The 24,687-nt window shown below is 36.4% G+C and overlaps 1 protein-coding gene across 2 annotated transcripts in view; it reads left to right on the top strand.

The window, feature by feature from the left end:
• GPD2 (glycerol-3-phosphate dehydrogenase 2) overlaps positions 1-24,222 on the top strand; it is a 143,869-nt gene extending 119,647 nt beyond the window's left edge. Inside the window, exons 10-17 of one of the 2 annotated variants that reach the window (XM_079782932.1) lie at positions 7,131-7,265; positions 7,518-7,693; positions 8,295-8,426; positions 9,303-9,461; positions 17,321-17,433; positions 17,521-17,599; positions 17,781-17,879; positions 20,771-24,222. In XM_079782932.1, the coding sequence (XP_079639058.1) occupies positions 7,131-7,265; positions 7,518-7,693; positions 8,295-8,426; positions 9,303-9,461; positions 17,321-17,433; positions 17,521-17,599; positions 17,781-17,879; positions 20,771-20,896 (1,019 nt within the window). In that variant the 3' untranslated portion in view covers positions 20,897-24,222. The remainder of the gene's footprint in view (positions 1-7,130; positions 7,266-7,517; positions 7,694-8,294; positions 8,427-9,302; positions 9,462-17,320; positions 17,434-17,520; positions 17,600-17,780; positions 17,880-20,770) is intronic. The other variant, XM_079782931.1, reaches the window with a different exon arrangement.
• Positions 24,223-24,687: the final 465 nt, after the last annotated feature.

The raw sequence follows: 24,687 nt of genomic DNA, 5'->3' as shown, positions 1-24,687 counted from the left end.
TCCCATGTTTCCTAACTAAAACCTTGGGCTAAGCCATCTTCTTTACAGATTCAAAAAATTTAAAAAGTTTGATTTAGATCCTAGAGCAATAATCATTTTAAAAGGATTTATTAAATGGATGAATAGTAAAATTCTGACAACAGTTTCTGAGCCTCCCCAAATGGCTATATCCTTAAGGAAAAAAAAAAAAGTGTCAAATCTTAACACTCCATGCTGTTCGCAGCAGCTGCCACACTTCTGCAAAATGCGTCGGAACAATTCTGCAAAGCATTTTGCCTGTTGGGAATAAGACCATGTCTTCTTTTACGATATAGAAAGCTTTCCATTCACAAGCTGAATTTTCTAGATTGCTTGTTTGTTCTTTTCTGAAACGAGTGGGTAATTGATAGTTGTGCGGTGCATATCTGGTTAGGAAGAAAAATGATCCTTTGAAAAATGTATCATTAAGTCTGCTGTGTGCAGGTTAATCAGAAGGATGCAGTGGCGAAACTAAGCTACGACTTACAGGGATTGAGAGAGACAGAAGATTTGCCAAGTGCTTTATCCATGTAGTTTTTCTGGAGTGCTTCTCTAGGCAGCGTTTCTAGTTGTGCACAGGTTTTCACATATGCAATTAGGAGTGTTTATAGATTGCCTGCTATTCAATTAACAACTGCACCGGCCATATCAACTCACTGCAGACCTGCCTTTTCACTGCCAGAGATTGTACCAAGGTTATCAACTTACACAGGCTTGGATGTCTTCCAGCTGTTTAATTATAGTGTCACATGTTTTGCTTTTTCTAGTTTCATTAGTTTATAAATGTAATATGGTATCTTATTTCTGTGATTAACACTTCATTTCAGCAGGTTAAACATGCTGGTAGAGAAGTATTGATTTCTGACACTATTTCCCCTGTGTTCACTTAGATATTTCACATGCTTTTTATTGATTTTTCGAAAGTGGCACACATGAGAAAGAACACCCCCAAACGTATGGCTAAATTACTGATGTGAAACAAAAACACACATTTAGCTCTTAATTGTCACTTCCCAGGGGCTTCATTTTCTATTAATGTTAAAACAAACACTTGTCTTGCCAAGTTTTTAAGAGTAAAAATATTAATTATAATTTGAAAAATCACATAGTATTTAGTCTTTTCAACCAGCTGTGAACAATGTCTGTGCAAACTTTACTATTTCTGTGCTATTTTATTCCTTATATGTTATATATACTAAAACCTGAATTAGTTGTTTATCAGCATTGTAATAATACTTCTTAGACATGATGGTAGGACAATTTTATTTTCTAACTGCCCTTTAGAAAATATTGCCAAGGTCTTATATACACTCTGGAGGTACTCATGTTTTTTGTTGTTGTTTTTTTACATCTGGGCAGTTGACACTTAAAAATCAACTAGGTGCCATCAGGGTAAGCCACTCTAAAAAAGTGGTGTTAAATGAGGCTTTTTCTCAATGTTAATAGTAGTGTTATTTCTTGTCATCTTGTTTAAAGTGTTCATTTATTTTGAAAGGGAATATTCAATTATTTAAATATAGCCCGGCTGGCTTGGCTCAGTGGTCGAGCATCGACCTATGAACCGGGAGGTCACAGTTCAATTCCCAGTCAGAGCACATGCCTTGGTTGTGGGCTCAATCCCCATTGTGGCATGCAGGAGGCAGCTGATCAATGATTCTCTCTTATCATTGATGTTTCTATCTCTCTTCCTGTCTGAAATTAATAAAAATATTTAAATATATATATATAGTCATTAGAAATTTCATATAAAACCTAGCATATTGGCTCAGAGGCCCAAATATTCTTGTTTTTTGATTTGGTAATGTCAGCACTTCTTGTTTGATATAGAAAGTTCAGAGAATGTTTTAATATGCCACTTATTGATCACTATACTTGATCCCCCACTTAATATTTACTGATCATATATATATGAGAACTATACATATTATACATTGATACAATATATAAAGTCTTAAGAAATAGTAGAATTGTCATCACTGAAGACTCAACATGGTGAGGGATAGGAGGCAGTAATGAAATCTTGTTTAGCTATCCTGGCAGTATGAGAACCAGAAAAATCAAGATGAATCTTTGAGCTCTGAAGCATTACCACTTTGAGCTGAGTTATTTGCTTCACACATTGTACCATGGAGAGTTAAAGTAGGTGATGTTCACTACCTACTCTTGGCTATAACCTGAGTGATAGAACTGATATCCAGGTAAGAACTTGAGGGTAGGAATACTAAACTGAGTAAAATTACTTTTATATATATATATATATTTTGTGAGATTAGTAAGAGAGGAGGATAGTCTGAAATGGTAAATATGGAACATGTTATGACAGTAAAATTATTTGGGTGAAAGGAGAGCAATTATAGCAAATTGTATTCTCATGAGCGAAGGAAGTACAGTCAAATTTCACAGAAAAGTTGCTCCATTGGAGATGTGGGTGAGGGGGCCATGGTGGCAGTCACCAGCTTGGTGATCTAGAAGGACAAATCTAGATCTACTACTTGGCAGCTTTTACTCTAGAGCTGTGCAATGTCATAGCCACATGTGGCTAGGTAAATTAAAGTTAGTTAAGATTAAATACAACTTGAAATTCAGTTCACATGAACCACATTTCAAGTGGCTGGTGAATTGGACAGTAGAGGTGTGGAACGCTCACCACTGCAGGAAGGTCTGTGGGGCAGTGTCACTGCAGAATCTGGAAGGGGGTATGTATACCTTTAGAGAAGGCAATAGTCAGTTTATTAGAGTCATGGAATTTTTTTGTTTTGTTTTGTTCTATAAAATAATGTATTATCTTGTAAAAGAAGAACTCTGGATATAAGAATGCTCAAGAGGTGGTTAATTTAGTGACTCCGCAGCATCTAAAGTGCATGTCTCTTTATTTCTCTTCACTCTGCCATTCTCCAAGTTGGGTTCATCCTGGGGCTGTTTCCCTCATGGTTCAACATGGCTACAGCAGTTCCAGGCAATAGTAAAAGGTTCTCTACGCGGTCGGTCTACTGCATTGGAATTTCTTTTTTTTCAGAGAACTTTAGTTAGTGATTGTTTAACAGTGTACAATGTTTCCAGTGTGGGTGAATACTGTGGGAAAATATTACTGTGGGTGATAATGAGAGAAAGCTGTTAGTTCAGTTAGTTGCTGTCTTTTATACAAGTGGTTAGAATTTATGTTTCATGTGTTTAGCAATGCTCTGTCCCATGGACGTAGGTTATACTCGAGGGCTGACTTGTCATTACTTAAATTTGGGTGGTGAAGAGATACAAGCACTTTATTCTTCAGCAGTAAATAGCTGAAGAATAATCCGTAAAAATCATTAAATCTCAAGGCTGAGAGAAAACTGGTAGGGAGATAGCCTGATCCAATCACCCTCTGGTTGAATAATATAAAAATTCTACAGGCTATGAAGACTGATTCATATTTTAAATGTGATTTAAAATTTGATTATCCTTTTAAAATAAATTTAATGGCAAAATTTATCTGATATAATTCTTAGGCTAAGAGCAGAATGTTAAGATATCAAGCAAAGTAAAAGAAAGTTCCTAATACATTATGAATTCTTCCTGGTAGTGTTTTCCTTTATTGAGTGTCAGTTTCAAGAGCAGGATTAAGAATGGTATCAGTATGCCTAATGCTTTAGTTAATGTTCCTCTATGAATGAAAAAAGTGTTTTAGTTCTGTCTTTTTCTTTCAGATAACACAATTTCATAGAAGTATTTTTCTTCCTGTTATACCAGAAAAGGGAAAGCATTCACTACCAAGATTATTTGCATATGCTTCAGATTTACTCTAGAAAGCCTAATTTTCCATGAAATAATTTTAGAATCAAGTCAGAGGGCTTTAAGAGTTGAAACCGAATTCCTGGTCAGCGTGGCTACCTAAGGAATGTCACAGACACACTCTGCAGGCTTTGTGGTGACCACAGTGACGTTCTCAGTGGTTGGCTAAGTTTTATTTTTAACTCAGGGTGATTTGAACTCTAATGGAAAATAGTGGTAATTTCCTAGTTGGGCTTTTTGTAAAGATTAAAACATTACATACTTTATGTGATATTTTAAAAGACTCTTGTCGAACCCTGTGAAGCAAAAATTAACCCCTATTCCGTGTGAGCCATTAGGCTTAAACCTATGAAAGAGAATGCACGCATCGGAGGGGCAGGGCGAGGACTGAAACCCCAGCATCGAGACTCCCTTGTGGGCTCATGTTGAGAAGCCTGGACGCCTGAGGCTTTCCTCACCAGATTATGTTTCTTCTTCCTTTGTTTCAGACACAGTGTTTGGATATGGGTTTGATTAGCCACCCCTGTAGAGGTTTATGGGCACCTCTTCTTTCAGCATGCAATCATGTTAAGAGTGTGGCCCTTAAGGAGCCATATTAAAATATGCTACATTTAACTTAGTTCCAATATAACTTAAAAAAAATACGTTTTTATTGATTTTTAGAGAGTTAAACACTTAACTCCCCATTCGTCCCTACCCCTCCCTCTGGTGACCACTATTTTACTTCCTGTTTCTATGAATTTGACTACTCTAGGTACATGATATAAATGGAATCATAATATTTATCCTTTTGTGCCTGGCTTACTTTACTTAGCATTATATTCATCCATGCTATAGTGTGTTTCGGAATTTCCCTTTCAAAGCTGAATAATAATCCATTGCATATACTAGTATATAATATATTTTATTTATCCATTGATCTGTTTGTGGACACTTGGTTTGTTTCCACATTTTGGCCATTATGAATGATGTTTCTATGAATGGAATTCTCTCTGCTTTCTATTCTTTTCGCTATGAACCTAGAAGTATAATTGCTAGGTCATCTGGTAATTCTAATTTTTTTGAGGAACTGCCATGCTTTTACCCATAGTAGCTGCATCATTTTACCTTCCCATCTAAAATACACAAGATATCCCAATTTCTCCACATCCTTCCCAACATGTGTTACTTTCTGTTGTTTTTTTTTAAAATAAATTTTTTATAATAGCTATCCCAATGGATATGAAGTTGTGTATCATTATGGTTTTCATTTATATTTTCCTAATGATTAGTGATATTGAGCATCTTTTTATGTGCTTATTGGCCATTTGTACACCTTCTTTGGATAAATATTTATTCAAATCTTTTGCCCACCATTCAACCGAGTTGTTTGTTTTTTAGTTATTGAGTTTTAGGAGTTCTTGTATATCCTAGATATTAACCCTTTTTCAGATATATGATTTGAAAAAAATTTTCTCCCATTACATGGCTTGCTTTTTCATTCTGTTGATAATGTCTTTTTTAATGTATTATTTTAATTTTTAAAATAATTCTTTATTGTTGAAAGTATTGCATATGCTCCATTCCCCCCCAATCACCCCCACCAGATAATGTATTTTTATGTACAAACATTTTTAATTTTGATGAAGCCCATTTTATCTATTTTTTCTTGTGTAGCATATGCAAAAAATCATTGCCAAATCCAATGTCATGAATCTTTCCCCATGCATTCTCTTCTAAATGTTTTATAGTTTTAGCTCTTGTGTATAGGTCTTTGATCCATTTTAAGTTAATTTTTGTATACAGTGGAAAGTAAGGGCACACTTTTTTTTTGCATGTGAATATCCAGTTTTTCCATTTTCTTGATGTTTTTAAGACTATATACAGTCAGTTTTTATCACTATGGGTAATGACTGGGAGTAAGATGAAGAATGACCCAAGTCATGGTTGAAGCAAAATTGTATTTCTTTAGTATCCAGGAATGGATTAACTAGTTTAACCAAAGTAAGTGCAACAGAACCAGGTAAGCAATCACCTCCCCACCTCCCCAGAGTCTGCATCATTAGGCAGCTGTTGAATTTGTGCGCATGGTTAGTTCCTTTATGTGGAGAATGGAGAGGAAAGAAGCTAAGCCAAACCTGAAGCTGATCTGGCTAAAGAAGAGTAGATTCTGAAAGCTCTGCCTTTAGGTTTTGCCCTTCCTCCGATGGTGTTCCAGAACCACAACTAGGCTACTCTTTTTAGCGTTTTTATGTCAGTAATGAGTGCTATGCAAATGCTGTCCAATTTTGTTTTTATATAATCAATTTTTGGTATTGAGGGGTAATCTGTTTTGGCAGAGATAGTAAGAAAAGTTTCATAGTATCTTGACTTTTCGAAGAGTTTCCAAACGCTGTAACACAAGTATTGTGTACCTATATTGGGAGGAGACATATCTATTTTTGTGGCAGTTATAAAGATAATGGAATGAAAAAAGAAAAAAAAAGTAGAGTATGGAAATTGTCAGCAGTTGAGAGACCGTGATTCAATGGGTAAGAATGTGCTGCTCTATCATTTATAAGATGTTTGCTTTGGGCAAGTTGGTTTAACTTTTCCAATCTTTTTTTTTCCATCTGTACAGTGAGAATAATAATAACCAATGCTATGGGGCTTTGTGAGGTTAAGTGAGATGAAATGTGTATGCCAAGTGCTTTGACAAGGCTAGGCCGGCTGGAAATGCTCAATTAAGGATCTGTGTCTTCCCTGAGAAGAGATAGCAAGACATATTCTAGGAGAAATATAACAAGTCATAAGTCTATTAGTTTGTTTTTATTTTGTTCCTGCCTTTTTTGTTGTTCTTTTTAACTACAAATTATCCCAGCTGAAGCTTGCTAGCATTTGTTTCTTTTGTTTCCTCTTTTCAATTTTTTTCCATGAAGATTATCTTTGTAATAAAATAAATTGATTTTTTCTTGTACTTATCTACTCAGTTCTTATATTTAAAGATTTTCTCTCCCCCATCCCCCCATTTTTAAATACCTTTTTATTGATTTCAGAGAGGAAGGGAGAGGGAGAGATAGAAACATACATAATGAGAGAGAATCATTGATTGGCTGCCTCCTGCATGCCCCCTACTGGGGATGGAGCCCACAACCCGGGCATGTGCCCTTGACCGGAATCAAACCCCGGACCCTTCAGTCTGGACTCTTTAGTCCGCAGGCTGATGCTCTATGCACTGAGCCAACCAGTTAGGGCTTTCTCTCCCTTTAGAAGTGCATATTCATGTGTTCCTTTTGCTGTACTCTTTTCTGCTGATTAACTATTTCATAGTTTTGTTGAGATGTCTCTGAGTAATCCTCTTACCCCTTGTCATTGATCCTTCCCAGTGAGGAGAGGGGATGTACTGGCAGCGTGGAGCGGTATTCGTCCCCTTGTGACAGATCCTAAGTCGGCAAACACTCAGTCCATCTCCCGGAATCATGTTGTGGATATCAGCGAGAGCGGCCTCATCACAATAGCAGGTATGGGCATTACCTTGTTACTTGGGGAAGCTTTAGAGAGGACCTTGTGTTCAGTGGTCACACTGGCACCTCTTTGAACTATAATCAACAGGCTTTTTTTTTTTTTTTTATGATTCTGAGTAAAGGCTAACATCACTTTGCCATATTTTTACCAAACAACAGGTGGACTTGTTATTCTTACGTTGATAAATGATTAAGTATAAAAAAATAAGGGGTAGTAACCTAATGAATTATTTACTAACTTGTTTGTAGGGGGAAAGTGGACAACCTATCGCTCTATGGCAGAAGATACCATAAATGCTGCTGTCAAGGCTCATAATTTGAAAGCAGGACCAAGTAGAACAGTTGGGCTTTTTCTTCAAGGGGGCAGAGATTGGAGCCCCACACTCTACATTAGGCTTGTCCAGGATTATGGACTTGAAAGTGAGGTGGGTGTGTATTGCTATATCATCTTACTCTTTACCTGCCTACTAGTAATCTCACTATTACCAGTAGCAGAATCAGCAACCGTGTGGCCTCCCTTAATTCGAATTTCCTCTTGTGGGGTTCATTTCTGTCTGTGTACTGTGGACGTGAATTAATGGAGAAAAGGAAAAAAAAAAAAAAAAGAGGGGCTTATTTGCCTTAGGGGCCTAAAAAAAACAAAACAAAGAAACAAAAAATGAACATTTTAGTTTCTCTTTTAAAATCTAGGGTTTGTTTGCTTTGTTCCTAGCAGACAGGACATCCTACATTCTTTCTGTCATGAAAATCAGGGGAGCTGTTCTTTAGAAGTGATATTGGGAGCAGAGTGAAGCTGAAGCTCCATCCGTCACTGATACAGTGATACATGTGTAGTAGAGTTCATGCTGGCCTAAGCATTTGGGGCCCAAGTGGTTTCCTCCCACAAAATCAAAATCTAATACTTTCCCAGAACTATTAGTTACAGGCTGTAGAAAGCTGACAAGATAAGCTTGTAGTTTTTCTTTTTTTTGCTTTGCACCTACAAGTATTGATATTCAAAGTCCTAATGCAGTTTTGTTTCCCTAGGTGGCACAGCATCTTGCCTCCACCTATGGGGACAAGGCCTTTGAGGTGGCCAAAATGGCAAGTGTGACTGGAAAAAGGTGGCCCATTGTTGGAGTGCGGCTGGTGTCAGAATTTCCATACATTGAAGCAGAGGTATGTGAATGGCCATATGGGAATCTGCATGGGGTGCCATTCATCTGTTTGTTTTTCATCTTTTAAAACAATTAAAATATGGCTAAGTTTTAATGCACATATGTGAGCTAAAACCTGGAGTAAAGTGTCTGCTCAGCCTAGATATTTTTCATTTATATATTTTTATTTTAACTCTAAATTGGTACTGATAATGGTACCATGATAGTAGAAAATAAAGGATTTCTTTCTCCTCCAAGAGCTATCCCAAGTCTTGTTAATTCCCAGTTGTTTGCCTTTTTGTGAATTTGCAACTCTGGTACCACTCATGTGCTCCCTGATGATACATCTTGATTTGACACTTAACTTCTCAAAGATTTATGCTTTGTTTCTCATCAAGGTTTCACATTTTATGAAACAGAGACCATGCTTTATATTTACTTATAATTCACTTCACCTTAAAACCTGGGTATCCAGTAAGCATTTTGGTTACTCGGAGACTGAAATCTTGGGACAGCTTAAAGAGATGAGACCATAACTTTTTGATACTTGTTCTTTGCCTACTCAGCTATGTAAATTAGCATCCATACTATGTATAAGCAAAGAGGTATGTGATTACTGTGGACAGTAAATGAGAAGTGAGGCAGTTTGCATGTTTGTGGCAGGTTCTATTCAGAAAGAAGGCATTAACTCTTGACCAATTTGTCCCAGTTTCCAAAACCCCTTTGGCAGGCTGATGGGCAACTTGTATGATGTCACTATTTGTCCCATGCCTGCCACAGAACCATTGTTTATAAAGAAAAATGTCACTTTTCCTAAGCATGATTGTTTTCAGTAAAGTTTTATTTCCGCTTTAAAAAAAACACCTAAACTACTAATTTTACTTTAATTCAAAATCAGGTGAAATATGGGATTAAGGAGTATGCCTGCACCGCAGTGGATATGATTTCACGTCGCACTCGCCTGGCTTTTCTAAATGTCCAGGCAGCAGAGGAAGCTCTACCCAGGATTGTTGAGCTGATGGGCAGAGAACTGAATTGGAATGATTCTAAAAAACAGGTATTATATAGAAGTCTTTAAAATTATAGTAACCATTATAAACATGTAATGTCATGATCTGTTAGTAGAGGCTAGCATAGTTTTTGTGGTGACTTTAGATTTCTTGCCAGTTCTTATGAGTGTTTGTGTGTGTGTGTTTTATGTTGCCAAGTCTTAGGAAACCAGAAAGATGTTCTTGTACCAAAATGTGTTGGTTGTTTCTGGAAAAACCCTTGTAGAAAAATGCTATCAAATTCATGGTCATAATTCCTGAAAAAAAAAATAACATAATGATTGTGGGTAGACCTTTTTCTGATTTTCACTGAAAACATTCTTAGAATGTAATCTACAGTGAAATTCATACTCCTGTGAATTTGCCTTTGGTAGGAAACCTATTGCCATCAGTTTTACTGCTTGACCATCAAATGCATATTGATTTGTGTCTTTTGAAATTTTATATTTACACCCAAATTAGAAAAAGAAAGCCAATGATGCTCAGATGCCTACATATACAGCCCTGGGCTTATTGCAATAAACAGAAGATCTTCATTTTTTTTTAACCCAACTATTATGATATGCAAAGTCACTTTCATGTATTCATTCAAAAAATACTTTCTGTACTCACTGGTTTACTTCTTTCCCTCCTAGTCTTTATTGAACCCATTTCATTTAGGCAATTTTGCTGCCACTTTGTTGTAGTAACTCTAGTCATACTCACCAATAACCTCTAGCTTGCTCAATATACTTGTCAATGTTCCATCCTCCTTTTACTCAACTAAATAGTGGCATTGACACACTTGGTTCCTCCTTGAGCTACTATTTGGAATACCACCTATCTTAGTCTACTCAGGCTGCGATAATAGAATGCTGGTACTACAGACTGGATGGCTTCAACAACAGGCATTTATTTCTCTCAAGTCTGGAGGCTAGAACTCTGAGATCAGGGTGCTAGCATGTCTGGGTTCTGGTGAGAACCCTCTTCTTGGCTTTCAAACAGCTGCCTTCTTGCTGTGTCCTCACATGGAGGAGAGAGAGAGGGAGAGGGGGACCCTACTCTCAAAGATGAATTTAAACCTAATCACCTCCCAAAAATCTCCATCTCTGAATTCCATCACATTGAGCTTCAGCATACCAATTTGGTTGATTAGGCCTAAAGCTTGATATCATAACCTGATCTAAATCCATTAGCAAATCTCATCATATTTATCTTCAAATCATGGCTTGAACTCAACTATTTATTTATTTATTTATTTATTTATTTATTTATTTATTTTGATCTTTATTGTTGAAAGTATTACGTTATGATGTCCCCTTTTCTTCTCCATTGACCACATCTAGCCTATCCCTGTTGACCCTTTCTTAACACGTTTAACTGCTCACCCTGATTCAGCATCTTACATGGATTGTTGTAATAGTTTCCCTCCCCTAAACCAGGGTCCCTGCTTTAACAACCTCAGTGATTCTATTAAAACATAAGCCAGATCATTGGATATGTCAGTCTGAAGTTCAGAGGGAACAGCTGAGTTGGTATGTCAGCCATCAGACTGAATGAGATCCAGGGAGTTCATGTGGCTAGATAACAGCAAGTAGTCCAAAGACTGAGCCCAAGGCACTCCATAATTTAGAAGCTGGAGAGAAAAGGAAGAATCTGGGAGAGAAAAAGGAAGTTATAGCTAGTGAGTTTGGAGAAAGTCTGAGAAGCCTCAGGAGAGAGCTGTGACCAGAAGGGAAGGAAGTATTTTAAGAAGAGGGAAGGAATCTGCTGTATCAAATGCCGCTGATAGGTTTAGTAAGATGAGGACTGACAATTAACAATTCATTTGCTAAAACTTCTTTCTTTTACTCACAGTAAAGCCAAAGTCATGACAATGGTTTACAAGGCCTTCATGATCTGGCCACCACCTTTCTGATCCCTGGTCTTCCTTTCCATTATTCACTCCCCTTCAACCCATAGGTCAAATTGCTTTTCTTCATTCACTTTCTGCTGATGCCTCTGCTTGGAATGCTCTTCCCTGGATATCCTCATGGCCTCCTCCCTCACTTCCTACTGGTCTCTACTCCAGAGACCTTCCTTAACTGGGCAGAATAAAAGAGCTCCTTCTCCCATTTGAATGACGTTTTCTACTCCATTTCCTACTTTATTTTTCTCTTTAGCATCTGTTCCCATTTGACACAGGTTGTATTTAGTTGTTTATTTGTTGTCTACCTTTCTTCCAGGAAATAAGCTCCCAAAGGAGAAGACATAATCTGTTTTGTTTCTGTACACTCAGGGCCCAGCATATATAAGGGGCCCCAAATAAATATGTATTGAATCAGTGCATGAACATTATTGAGCATCCATGTCATCTGTGTAAGGAAGGATTGGGCATATATTCTGTCCTTACATTTTTCTCATTCTGGTGTGGATTCCCAAAGATGGTTAATTATCAGTCACCTGGGAATGTAGGGGAAAGGGCAGAGTTCGAGGGTTGTCTTTAGACCATCAGAGTCAGAGTCTTCAGGGGTGAAACTATGGCCCTCCATTTAAAACTTCTCTTGTAATTTGAATGCATTGTATTGTAGTATGCTGCTGGTGGAATTCACCAGTTGAAGGAGCTGCTTAAATCTGACCACAACTCTATCAGGCATAAACCTTTACCCCCATTTTATAGTTGAGGAAATAGGCTTAGGGCGTAAGTCCCGGTCAGAGTTCATACAACAGTAGTAAGTTGTGCAACTGGGATTGAAAGCAGTGTTCTGATCCTAGAACATACGCTTTTCCCACCTGCCCTGTTGCCTCTGCTTTGGTGGGACTGGTTTATAGCTCTTCCTGTTTGGAGTTTTGATTTGATCAATTAAAGCTATATATGGAGGCAACACAGAATGAAACTCACTCCTGTGCTACTGCCAATCATTTTTAGCATATAGAAGGACTGAGGATAATGTGTTCCTGTAAAAATTATGGTTGGAATGATTTGAATATGCAGGAAGATATTTTGTGCCAGGAATTCAGGCTGTAGGAGGTAGAAAGGAGGAAGAAATTTCTGTAAACTGGTGTGTTCGGCCCTCCCGAGGAAACTAGATTTAACTTCAGTTCAAATTTTATGAGCAGATTTATGTACTCAGGAATATTCTCCCATCCCCCTCAACAAAGAAACAGAAATAAAAGATCTAAAGTTATTACTCAGTATCCGAGACATTGGAGTGTTAATGAGGTCTGTGGACAGTCTGGAGAGAACAAAGGAGAAGGGGAAAAAAAGAATTAAAGGTTAGAAAGCTGGACTTCTGAGAAAAGGTTAAAAGCATTGGGATTATTTAACCTGCAAAAGTGAAAGAGGAACAAGGTGATAAATAACCCTCTGTAGATGAATTGTGCTTGTTTATACCAGTCAATACTTAATGAGTGACTTGTATGCTGAGCATTATACCAAATATTTTAGGGGAATAATAAATAGCTCATAGTTTCAAGGACCTTGAAATCCCATTGAGTAGTTATAACACATGTGTACCTCAGAAATGTGTGTATGTTTTCCAAAATGTAGAGAAATATTTAGAGAACTGTCATTCAAGACCAAATTCAACCCACTTGGAAGAACCAGTTAGGGAGAAAGGCATTATCTAAGGACAGTGGGAATCGAGAGAGGAGTTGCTGGGCATATTTAAAAAATAGAACACTGCCAAATTGTGTCCCACAGGGTATAAATAATGTAAGTCAAAAGACGACTACATGGTCAAAGGAGTGAAAAATTATGAGTTAAACAAATGAAATCATTTTCTTCAATGTAGGTGATTTGGTGCCTTTAAAATGCTTATGTGCACTGTCAGTCTCTAAAAAGGAACTTATTCGGAGACAGACTCGACTCTCACATTTTGGAAGGGCTGGGAAAAAGGAGAGTAGGAAGTATTTTGGGAAATGCCCCCATAGGATTTGGTAAGGAGGTTTTATAACTTTCAGACTAAGCATGCCTTTCATTGAGAGACTTTAAAGAGAAGACCACTTAAATAGGTTGAGGAGTCTCACAAAAAAAAATTCTTTCAAAATTGATTTCAATGAGGAAGAAGCCAGTGAAGAAATGAAGTGACTGAAAAAAAGCAAGCTGATAAGCAGCAAATTTAAAACATATGGAAGATAAGTGCTCAAGAATGAAAGGGTATCTAGGAATGATATGGATGTATATAAATAGTGTCAGGGATTGGCTGACTGTTGGAAAAAAAATGCTAAGGACAAAAACAACAACAACAACAACAACCTCACAAGAAACAACTTTTACAAATGGAAAAGAATGCCAGTGAGGCCTAACCTAGATGATTGTTTGATGAGACTGGCACCATATTCTTCAATGCGGGAGAAAAGGGAGAACTTTTCAACTTATAGTTTAATACCAAATTTTTTTTCTTTTTGGTCAAGGAGAATGATTTTCAGTGTGAAAAGAGAAAAATAAATATTGGTAAGAGGAAATAGATATTTAAATAGAAGGTTGCTCTAAATGAGTTTGTATGCCAACCCAGAAAGATTATACCTCAGGCCACTCACAGAATTTGCAGATGGAATTTATTTAACCACTGTTGAGATTTCAAATATTGTGGCAAATAGAAACAGAACCAGAAGACAAAAGATGGGCATATGTAGCACCAAATTCCAAAAAGGGGAGAAGAGAGAAAAATATAGTTTGTAACTTATAAACTGGTGATCTTAGCATTATTCTTGGAAAGTTTTCTAGATTATGGCATTTTAAGTTTATTTTATTGATTTAACAAGAAGTGTAGTGATCATTGGAAGCTAGTAAGGAATTATTTAGGAAAAAATCATTTCAGATATCTCATTTTCTTTTCATAAAGATTAGCAAGATTGCTAGATCAAGGAAATGTTATAGAAATGATGTATTTGAATTCCTTAAAGCATTCTGTGAAGCCCCATGTGATATCTTTGTAATCAAATGATCACTGTTTGTCACAAAAGGTCTCTGAGGATTCCGTCCTTGGTTTGACCTAGTCTACCTTGCTTCAAGTGCTGAGATTACAATGTTGATGGCATGCATCTTTGGCACACCAATAATAAGAACTGGAGGGAGAGTGAATGTTTAAAGACAAATGGAAGCAAGGGGTGAAATTTCTTTAAGTATAATTAGAGATAAATGGCAAACCTTGCAATACGTAGAAACACGACTCCATTCATTCATGATAGATTTGACAAGGCTTCCCAGTAACACATGCAAAAATGAAATATGGTTTCTGTTATCTGTGAATACATAGCAGTTAACAGTAAATCATGGCTGCCCCCAAATGCAATTGTAATCCTAAGCTGCATTAATAGGAATCTTATCTCTAGATTGATGAAGCTAATAGTTACTCCTTCCTAGGTACTTGCTAATCCCAAGCAAATTGGAGCAATTACAAAGAGACGGGTTTAATCTCAACATAAAACTTTTCAGCAGTTGGAGCCATCCCTATATGGGCTACTTTCAGTAGTATTGAGTTATCACCCTATTGTGAGAATTTTTTAGATGGAGAACTCCTGCTTCCATTTTTGGAATGTTGTAAAGAAAATGTGAGGCTAGGGAGATGCATTGGGTGGATTCTAGGGAAAAATCACTTCCAACTTTGAAATTCCATGATTCCTTGCTTGATGGTGTGTGAAGAAATCACATGGGCAATGAAGGGAGCTGAATTAAAGAGCTTGTTCTTGGAGGGAAGCATCCGAGAAGCTATTTCCAGGGAAATGAATCTTGACTGAGTTTTACAGAATCTGACCTGGTAAAATCGGTGCAATGGAGATAAGTTGTTCTTTATAACTGGTGATTTTCTTGTCTGAAGAGAGTAATCTATCCATGAAAAATGCCTTTTGTAACTTCATAGACAAGTCCTATATATACCTTATATATCGTGTGTGTGTGATATCAGATAGATCATATATGGTATATTTTGATAATATATAGTATATATTAGCTGAGAATATTTTAGCATTTTTAATTTTATATACACTACAGTTATTTTTCCTTTTTCTATAATATATAGTATGTATTTTATTTATATGTTTATATTAAATATATATTTATATCATATAATATTTCTCCTAAGAGAAAATAAAGTAGGAAGGGAATAATCTCAGAAAAATAGTTTGTCTTCCCCTCTCCAAGAAAAGGGACTTGTCATCTGCATAAGATCCTTTGATGGGAAGTCTGGGGAATTTAAGACTTGCATTAGTGAGCTTTCTCTAGATTGTGCTCTATAACAAACAACTGTAAAATCTTATTAGCTTACAATGGCAAGCATTTACTTTTCACTCATATTACATGAAGGCTGCATGTTAGCTGCTGTGGCTCTTTTCTATATGCCAGATTATCTTCAGGTATCTCTGATTTATTCCCTTGTCATGGCAGAGAAACCAGAGAGGCAAAGTTGTGCAGATGCTTTTAAGTTTTTACTCAAAAGTAGCCTATGTCATACCTATTCATGTTCTGTTGGCCAAAGTTAATCATCTGTCCAAGCTCAAATCAATGGGTTGAGAACTATACTTATGGCAAGGGGAGGGAGGTTGGTGTGTATATAATATATATATATATATATATATATATATATATATATATATATATATATAAAAAGGAGGAAAGAGGTATTTGTGAACAATATACAGTACAATAGAGTCATTTTGAAAGTTCTTTGATGAGAGACAGACATGATGAAAACTAATAATGACTGCCTGGCCAGTATGGCTCAGTGGTTGAGCATGAACCTATAAACCAAGAAATCATGGTTCAATTCCTAGTCAGGGCACAGGCCTGTGTTGCAGGCTCGATCACCAGTAAGAGGCATGCGGGAAGCAGCTGATCAATGATTCTCTCTTATCATTGATGTTTCTATCTCTCCCTTTTCCTTCCTCTCTGAAATCAATTGTGTGTGTGTTTGTGTGATTTTTTTTTTTTTTTTTAAGAATGACAATGTTCTCAGCAATAGTATCAACTGAGTCTGGAACATTTGAGAAAACAGGTAGAACTAGTCAGGATAGCTTGTTTCTTCTCATTACTCAGTAACTTCCACCCAATTATCAGAATCCTAGTGACAGAATTTCAGAATAGCTAATCTCATGTTGTCTGTCTGGGTATACTGCAGACTCCATTGTAAGTAGTTGTTTAAGTCCTATATATCTTCTTCACTTCTAATTGCTTTTTTTTTTTTTTAACCAAAACCACAGAATTTGGTCCTGTAGATTTTGCTAGTGGAAGAGTATTCTGCATTAAAAGGAAACAAAGTAATAAAACATGCAACAACATGAATGAATCTTAGAATCATTATGCTGTGGAAGCAGTCAAATGCAAAAGACTACCTGCTATATGAGCCCTTTTATATGAAACTAGAGGCCTTGTGCACAAAATTTGTGCACGGGTAGGTACTCTAGGCAACCAGGGCTAATTGGGGCCTTCCTTCCCCCAGCTGCTGGCTGCAGACTGCCGGCTGGGGCCTTCCTTGTGTGCCTCCCCCCTGGTGGTCAGCACATGTCATAGTGAACAGTTGAACTTCCTGGTCGGTCGAACTCCTGAGGAGACAATTTGCATATTAGCCTTTTATTATATAGGATTCTAGAAAAGGCAAAACTTGTGACAAAAAAACAAACAGATCAGTGGTTGCCTGGGGAAGAGATGAACTGCAAATAGGCAGAAGGAAGCTTTTTAGGGTGATAGAAGTGTTCTATATCCTGATCATGGTAGAGTATACATCAAACTACATACCTGAAATAGGTGGATTTTGTTGAATGTAAATTATACTTCAATAAGTCTGGAAAAATAAAAATGTGCTGGTCAGATAAGTGAGGATGAGCTAGCTTCTTTTTGGAACACCAAAAGAAAAAAAAATCAATACATATTACTATAAATCTTTGAAATTTGTGTGTGTCTGTGTTTTAGGAAGAACTTGAAACAGCTAAGAAGTTTCTGTATTTCGAAATGGGTTATAAATCTCGATCAGAACAGTTAACAGATAACTCTGAAATTAGCCTGCTGCCTTCAGACATTGACAGGTACTTCTAATAAGTTTCTTTCTTTCTCTCATTTTTTTTTTTAACCTACATAAGTATATTATTCCATTATTCAACATTGTATTCCAGGTACAAGAAGAGATTTCATAAGTTTGATACAGACCAAAAAGGCTTTATTACCACTGTTGATGTTCAGCGTGCATTAGAGGTAATATTTTTTGACTCAATATCTTGGATAGCAAAAGAATGCAAAGATTATATTAGATATTTTTTCCTTATCTAGGTATTTCTATGGGTAATATTTCTCTTTTAATTTTTGAAAAGTTGGTAACATTATTAAAAGGATTTGCATAATTTTTAGTTAATCTTTATTTTGTGGTTTAATATAGAGTATCAATATCCAAATGGATGAAAACACACTACATGAAATTCTGAATGAAGTAGATTTGAACAAAAATGGACAAGTTGAACTCAATGAATTTTTGCAGGTGAGTTGTACTGAAAGGAAACAAATGTATTTGTGTGTTTTTTTGTTTGTTTTTTTTTTTGTTTATTTTTAATCTTTTGGTTGTTAATGGTTGCTCCAGAATAGAGTTTGATGGCCACACAGTTGTCACTTCATTCTGAAAAGAAGAGAGCTTGAAGCCAGCAAAGGTTGATATGTCTGCCTTCAAGGATGCATGTTCCACATTCTTTTTCCTTTTTATAAGACACATTCTGTTATATTGGGCAATTTAGATTAAATTTAAGGTAATTATGGCTTAACGGGGGTGAATAAGAAGTATGCTTTTTAAAGAAGTATGCCATGGAATACCACTGCCGGACCATTCTTTACCTGCTTCAAGGAGCTAGTAACACAACATTTCTAATGTGGAAAGTAATTTTTTAAGGAAAAGCTTTAAAAAAATCATTGTTGCATTCATTTCAGAATCATATTCACTTGAGATCCTGAAATGTAATTATTATATTCTTACATTATAAAGAACCTGAAAAACAAAAGAAAGGGAACATGCATTCTGGGGTCAAGACCATATAATTCAAGCATTTCTATTTTTACTTACTCGCGGCTCAATTCTTTAATCGTAACCATGAAGGAAATGCCTTTTGCTACTTTAACTTCAAACTGGATGCTGCACATCATTCCTTAAAAGAGAGAAATTCAACAAACCCATACATTATTGTGGCTGTCCATTGGACTCCGATAATATGAAGTATGTATTGGTTTCCAAGCAGCCAGGTTTTTTTCTGTAGTGCTTCTTGGGCAGGTATTTCAAATGAATGCCAGGTCTTGCTTGCACCATGGCAATGATGAATGCTGAACATGAAATAAATTAATGCTGGGGATTTTGGTCAATGTCAGCCCTTTCTTCACTGTGTCAAGTTAAACAAACAAGATCAAGGCAAAGGAAATGGTAATTGTCTCTCTGGAGATGAGCTGCAGATAAGAGCATTGTTGAATCTAAATGCAGAAAATTTTCACAGGTTGTGTCCAGCATTACAAAAAAGGATGTTTAGTTCTTTAACTTACCGGTTAACTAAGTTCACATTTTGAATTGAGGTTAAAATTTGTGCTTGGCAATTAGAAATCATTTAATACATTTTTGTCTAGTTTGTTTTTAGAATATTTTATGTTTTGTCTCAGTATTTTAGAAAACTTGAAAGAAATAGCTTATGTTTCATTTCATGTGTTGTAAATAAGCAATAGTGCTTAAGGTTGGAAGACCTAGGGTTTTAGAAGCAATAAGAATCAAATTTTATGGATATACTCTCTGGTTTGAGTTTTGAGTAATTTTTTGAATGCAATAGAGTTAAACACATACAAAGTAATTTAACCCATCTGTGGGTTTTCTTGCACAGTTTTTAAAAATTGAGTATTTCTTATTTTTTTGTCCAATTCTTAATGAAAGAGACTCTTCATGCCTCTACTACATACAAATAGAGTCTAATTTTCAACTTAAAAAATGCTGATCATATTTCTCATGAAATATGTTCACACCCAAATGTTTTTTTCCCCCTCCTTATAATATGGTTTCAAGATACATGTAATGTTTAAAGAAACTTTGAATTTTTAAAGGATGGTACATCATACAATGTTTATGGATAAATAAAAAGCTCCAGTCAGTTCTATCAGATTTGTTAGCTCTGATAAACTTTGAAGGTCTTCATGCACTCAGAGACAAAACAATAGACAATAAATTGTTCTGTATTTAGATGTCAGCATTCTTTATGTTACGTCATTTGTCATATGTAAAGTGTGTTGTCAGGGTTGTTTTTTTTATACAATTTTTTCCCCCTCGGGATTGAGTCCATGTTTACCTCATCAAACACCCTTGTCAGTATAGATTTGGTTTCTCAATAATCCCCACTGGAAGGATCACTACAGGTAGCACGTGGTTGCTTGACTTTATTTTTAGGTTTGGGCTCTAATGTCACTTCTGCATGTAGGAGTCAATCTCTAATAGGCAATAGCTTGTGAAGCAGCTTTTAATAAGGTCAGGAAATTCTGATCCTGCACCTTGGCACATGCCTCTGACTCTTCTTCAGAGCCATTTAAAGAAATATATCTCTGTAAGCTAAAGACTATAACCCTAAAAAATATTCGAGTGAATGGCTGACTCAGTTCTCTTTTAAATAAGTAAATAAATAAAAGATTGAGGAAGTGATACTAGGAAAAGCAAATAGTTAAAATCGCATAAACTTGAAAAGGAAAAAAAAAATCCCTATGCTTATAATGGCGAAGTGCCTTCAAGATTAAAGGCCTTTGCCCACTGACTGCATGTAATTTCAAGACTAATTCTGATTTTATCCATTGGATAAAAATGAATTAGCTAAAATCTGGGCTGCGGAATGCTTTTAATTCTTAAGGTAGATCTCTGGGTCCATTTTCAAGTACTTAAATGTAAATTACTTTATCAAGTCTTTAAGAATTTGGATTTAGGGGAATTGAAGTTGTCAAGTACAGTAACATTAAAAAAAAGAGTAGTTAAATATAGATCATGGTTTGTCTTTGTTCAATCCCTGAGATTCGTTTTTAAGATTTTAAAATGGAACTCAAGATTCAATATTTGAGTTGCTCAAAAAAATATGCACCCTGAGCACATTAAAGGCCAAAAAAAATGACGTATTCTATTTGCATTTAAAGGCAGGTGATTTTGCTAGATGGGTGTAGCTTTTACAGCAGTGATAAAATACCTGCCCGTGCCCCCATTTCTGAAACATTCAAAAATTGTCCTCTTTCGATTTGAGCTGGAGGACCTGTGATGGCTTTTGATGGAGCACTTAATGACCTCTGCCTACAGCAAAGGTGACCATTAAAACGCCGTGGAGGAGGGAGTGAGCCAGTCTGCCTTCTGAATCTGTTGCGTGTTTTCTCTTTAAGCTGATGAGTGCTATTCAGAAAGGAAGGGTGTCTGGAAGCCGGCTGGCGATCCTACTGAAAACGGCAGAAGAGAACCTGGAAAGAAGGGTTCCCATTCCGGTGGACAGAAGTTGTGGAGGATTGTGAGTGTGAGCAGTGACTCCTCAGCCAACACACGTAGGAACAACAAATCATCATGTAACAACAGTTACGAAATACAACACTCCAAAATAGCGGATATGGATAGCTGCTTTAAAAAAAACAAAACAAAAAAAAACACTGGGAAACATTCCAAAGCTTTAGGATGTTGATGTATACCCCTTCTTTGTATCTGCCATTCACTCTAGCTTCTAAAACGTGTATTTTATCCCTTTTCCTCATTTTTGATGCACCCTGCCTTAATGTTTTGTATCCATTTTGTGACCGATTAGACTGGACATGCTCTCTTTTTGTGTATGTGTTCATTTATTCTCATTCAATTCTAGAGGCAGAATGCTTTGGCTGAAATCGAAAAAAAGACGCTGGAAGAATTTTGTAACATACACAAAGCTTGATGTTAAGCTTGTAGATCGTATTTGTTCTTAAAAGAAATGGAGCTGAGAGTGGCCTATTAAGAGAAGACCTCTCAGCCACTCCTTCCTCCAACTTGTCTGCCTTCCCTCTTCAAACCGTTTTCTATGTAGAGCGCGACTGGCAAAGCTGGAGAGGGAAGGGAACATTTAGATCTGGTTACAGGAGCAAGTCTGAAAGAGAAACTCTGAGAGCTTCCAGAATCACAGGTATAAGATAAGGATAGCATTGACATTTCTGGGAGTTACAGTGATAGTTTCATCTCAGCAATTCGTTGTGTTTTTTTTTTTTTTTTTCCTCCCTCAGTCACTGCTGGTTTTTCTTTGACTATTATAGTTGCCAGGAAGATTCTTGCTTTTTTAACGTTCAAAACCGGCATTTCAGTGGTAAGTTAGATGTAATGGGATGAGACTGAATTTCTCAAATCTTTACAGGAGTAATTAATACACTTAAAGCTTAAAAACCTGTGTTTATTAAAGACCCACATATGATAGCACAATTTTTAATCCCCACATCCTAAATGTTAGAGCGTGTGACATTGTCAGACATGAACTGTTTTGCTTCGTTTACTGCATCCGTTTGGGGGAGTATTTGTAAACAGACAGCAACGAGGGTAGAAATAGCCCTTCGGTAACTTTATAATTATTTGTAAAAAGGCACAACACTCAAGGTCCTTTTGGTTACCGAAAGCCTTTCTCATTCTGTACTCAGTGGAAAAGTTCTCAACCAACCAAAAAGAAAAAGAAAAATATAAAACCACACAAACATACACTCACACACATTCCCCCAGCACACATACACATACACAGACACACAAAACAAACAAAAATCCAATCTGTATTGCATTTCACAAATAATGAATTGAATTTAAAGGGCTATTTTGGTAGGCTTTTGCAATATTTTGTTGGCATTTTAGCCAGTCACCTGAATATTTATTTTTTGTGCTTCCTCTTGTGAAGTTAACTACCTATTTTTTGTGTCTCCAGATCAGGTTGTGTATGTGAAATCTAACCCTTTATTTAATGTCAGGTTTTCACTGCACACACTTAAAGTCTTAGTTTTTTAAACTGGTACATGAAACGCTTTTGCGCAGTTATTTCTGTGTATGTCAATATTGTAGACAATCTTTATGCATCTTTTGAGTGGGGTCTGAGCCTGGATGTCATAGTATAAACACTGGAAATTCACTCAGTTAAGCACCCATCCTCACTTCTGAAACAGTTAAGGTAGCATCTTAACTCCTTTTGTTTTAAAGGATGTTTTAGACTTGCCACTTCGAAAGGAAAACCTAAAACAGAGCAAGGGATGCTCTGAGGTACCACTGTGAAGTTTTTCTTTCAAGGTCTGATTTTTTTTTTTTTTAATACTGGCTATTTTATTTTTTTAAATAACGGAAGCTTGTGACTTTGTAATTTAGTATTTTTCTATCAGGACAATACGTTTCACTGTTTGCAATCCAGTGACACTTAACAGACAGAAGAGCTGTCCTTTCAAACATTACAGGTGATGTACCACAATATTGTATACTTGTGTTCTCTGTCTTTCTCTTTTTCTAGTTAGAGGTGATAAGGATGACTTGTATCCTCCCTGAATCCATTACAGTAGGGACCCGGCTTAAGACCTGACTGGCCTGGGCAGAGCTGTGTTTGTAACACACGCCTTGTTTGTGCACGCTTTGCTGTGAGTGAAGTTCCTTTAAGGACAAAGAAAAGCACACTTTTCTTCTCTTGAGCATATTTGCTTTTGCTTAAAATCTGCTAATTCTAAAACATACGCTCCTTCATCGATCCCAGAGACTCATCTTGGAAACGAGCTGGTTCCAAGTCTTTACTGTGAATAAAGCACCCCCACATTGTGGTGTAAGTTCTTAATTAAACCTGTACAGCTTCTTCACCTGATTTCAGAAATGAAGCAAGAAATAGGGGGATAAGCCCCTGCAAAACCTACTCCAAATGCAAAAGGATTTTCTGCCTTTTTATATAAATGTGATGTAGACGATGCTGTGAGGGTGGAGGTGGGGGTGGGGAGTGCAGAGATTGTCTTTTATCAATCAAGTGATTTCTTTCAAGAGCCTTTAAGGGGATTCAGGTGAAGGAAACCCCATCTGTGGTGGAGACCTGGATGGTCCTCCTTTAAATAGCTGGACCACAGTCATACAGGAGTGATTATGCTGGATTATTTGTGAAGCCAGGGTTGCCTGCCTCATATCCATCATGCTGTTTGCAAAATTCTTGCTTTTAATCAATTTATACTGAGTGTAACTTTAGGGTTTCTACAATTAAATGCATGCTCCCTATTCTGCTTTAGTTTCTAGCTTCGTTTTGTCTTTTTCAAATTATGTAGATTTCTCTTTTGTACAATGAAAATTTCACTCTGGCTTTTACTAAACATACTGTCAGAATGATCATTGATCTTATTCCCTTTTTTATGTATTTGTATTTTGGCCTATGAATGTAATAATATTGATGTCAGTGACACTATAACTTGCACTGTTTTGCATTATGTCAGCCCTTTTTAGGGAGTAAAAAAGCCCTACTGTGTTTTTAAAGAAGATCAAGTATAAGCCCAGTACCGAAGTAGAGATACATACTGCATGTTTTCATGGCTCTTTTATGTATCGTGTTGGGTTATTGTTCTAGATTGGACTGTTAAATACTGTGTTTGAGGCTGGGTTGTCATTTTTATAACTGTCTTGGTGTTTTATCGCCATTATTTATTACTTTTGATATACGGAATGAGCTGCATGCATTTATAGAGCAATAAGAGGATGTATTTAATGTGCCTTGTTTTTAACGGAATAAGAACTGAAAGCATGAATCAATAAAACTGATTAAAATGGTCCATTTGCTGGCATTTTGATGTTACTTGCAGTCAGAGAAATAACTTTGATTACTGTTGAAGTTTTTTTTTAAAAAAGTTTGAAAATATGTTTACAAACTATGTTTTTAATGGCACTTACAAATTAATTCTTTTAGCTTGAAATTTCATAATTTGATCTCAAAAGTAAATCTCTGCATAGACAGATGTAATTTTTTGAGACTGCCAAGATTATTTGTATTAATTTGTTGCTGCAGCCTTTAGGGCATGACTTCTGGATTTGTGCAATCCTATTCTAAAATTACATTCATCCTATTACAACTAACAGCTGAATTCTTTTTTTTTTTTTCTTTCTTTTTTTTGTCTCCAAGAGCATTTCAGCCTGAGGGTTCTCAGGCACACTGATGAATTTTATCATAACTAAAATCAATAGAAATGAATGGGAAAGATTACATAATCCATTTTGATCATCTCACATGTCAAGTTAGTACAGGGTTGCCAAGTGTTGATAAATGCTCTGACAGAAAAAATGCTATATATTTTCATTGTCG

Source organism: Cnephaeus nilssonii (assembly GCF_951640355.1).
Source record: "Cnephaeus nilssonii genome assembly, chromosome: 10".
Lineage (NCBI taxonomy): Eukaryota > Metazoa > Chordata > Mammalia > Chiroptera > Vespertilionidae > Cnephaeus > Cnephaeus nilssonii.
The sequence above is the reverse complement of the archived record's forward strand: the minus strand, read 5'-3'. Positions and strand labels throughout refer to the sequence as shown.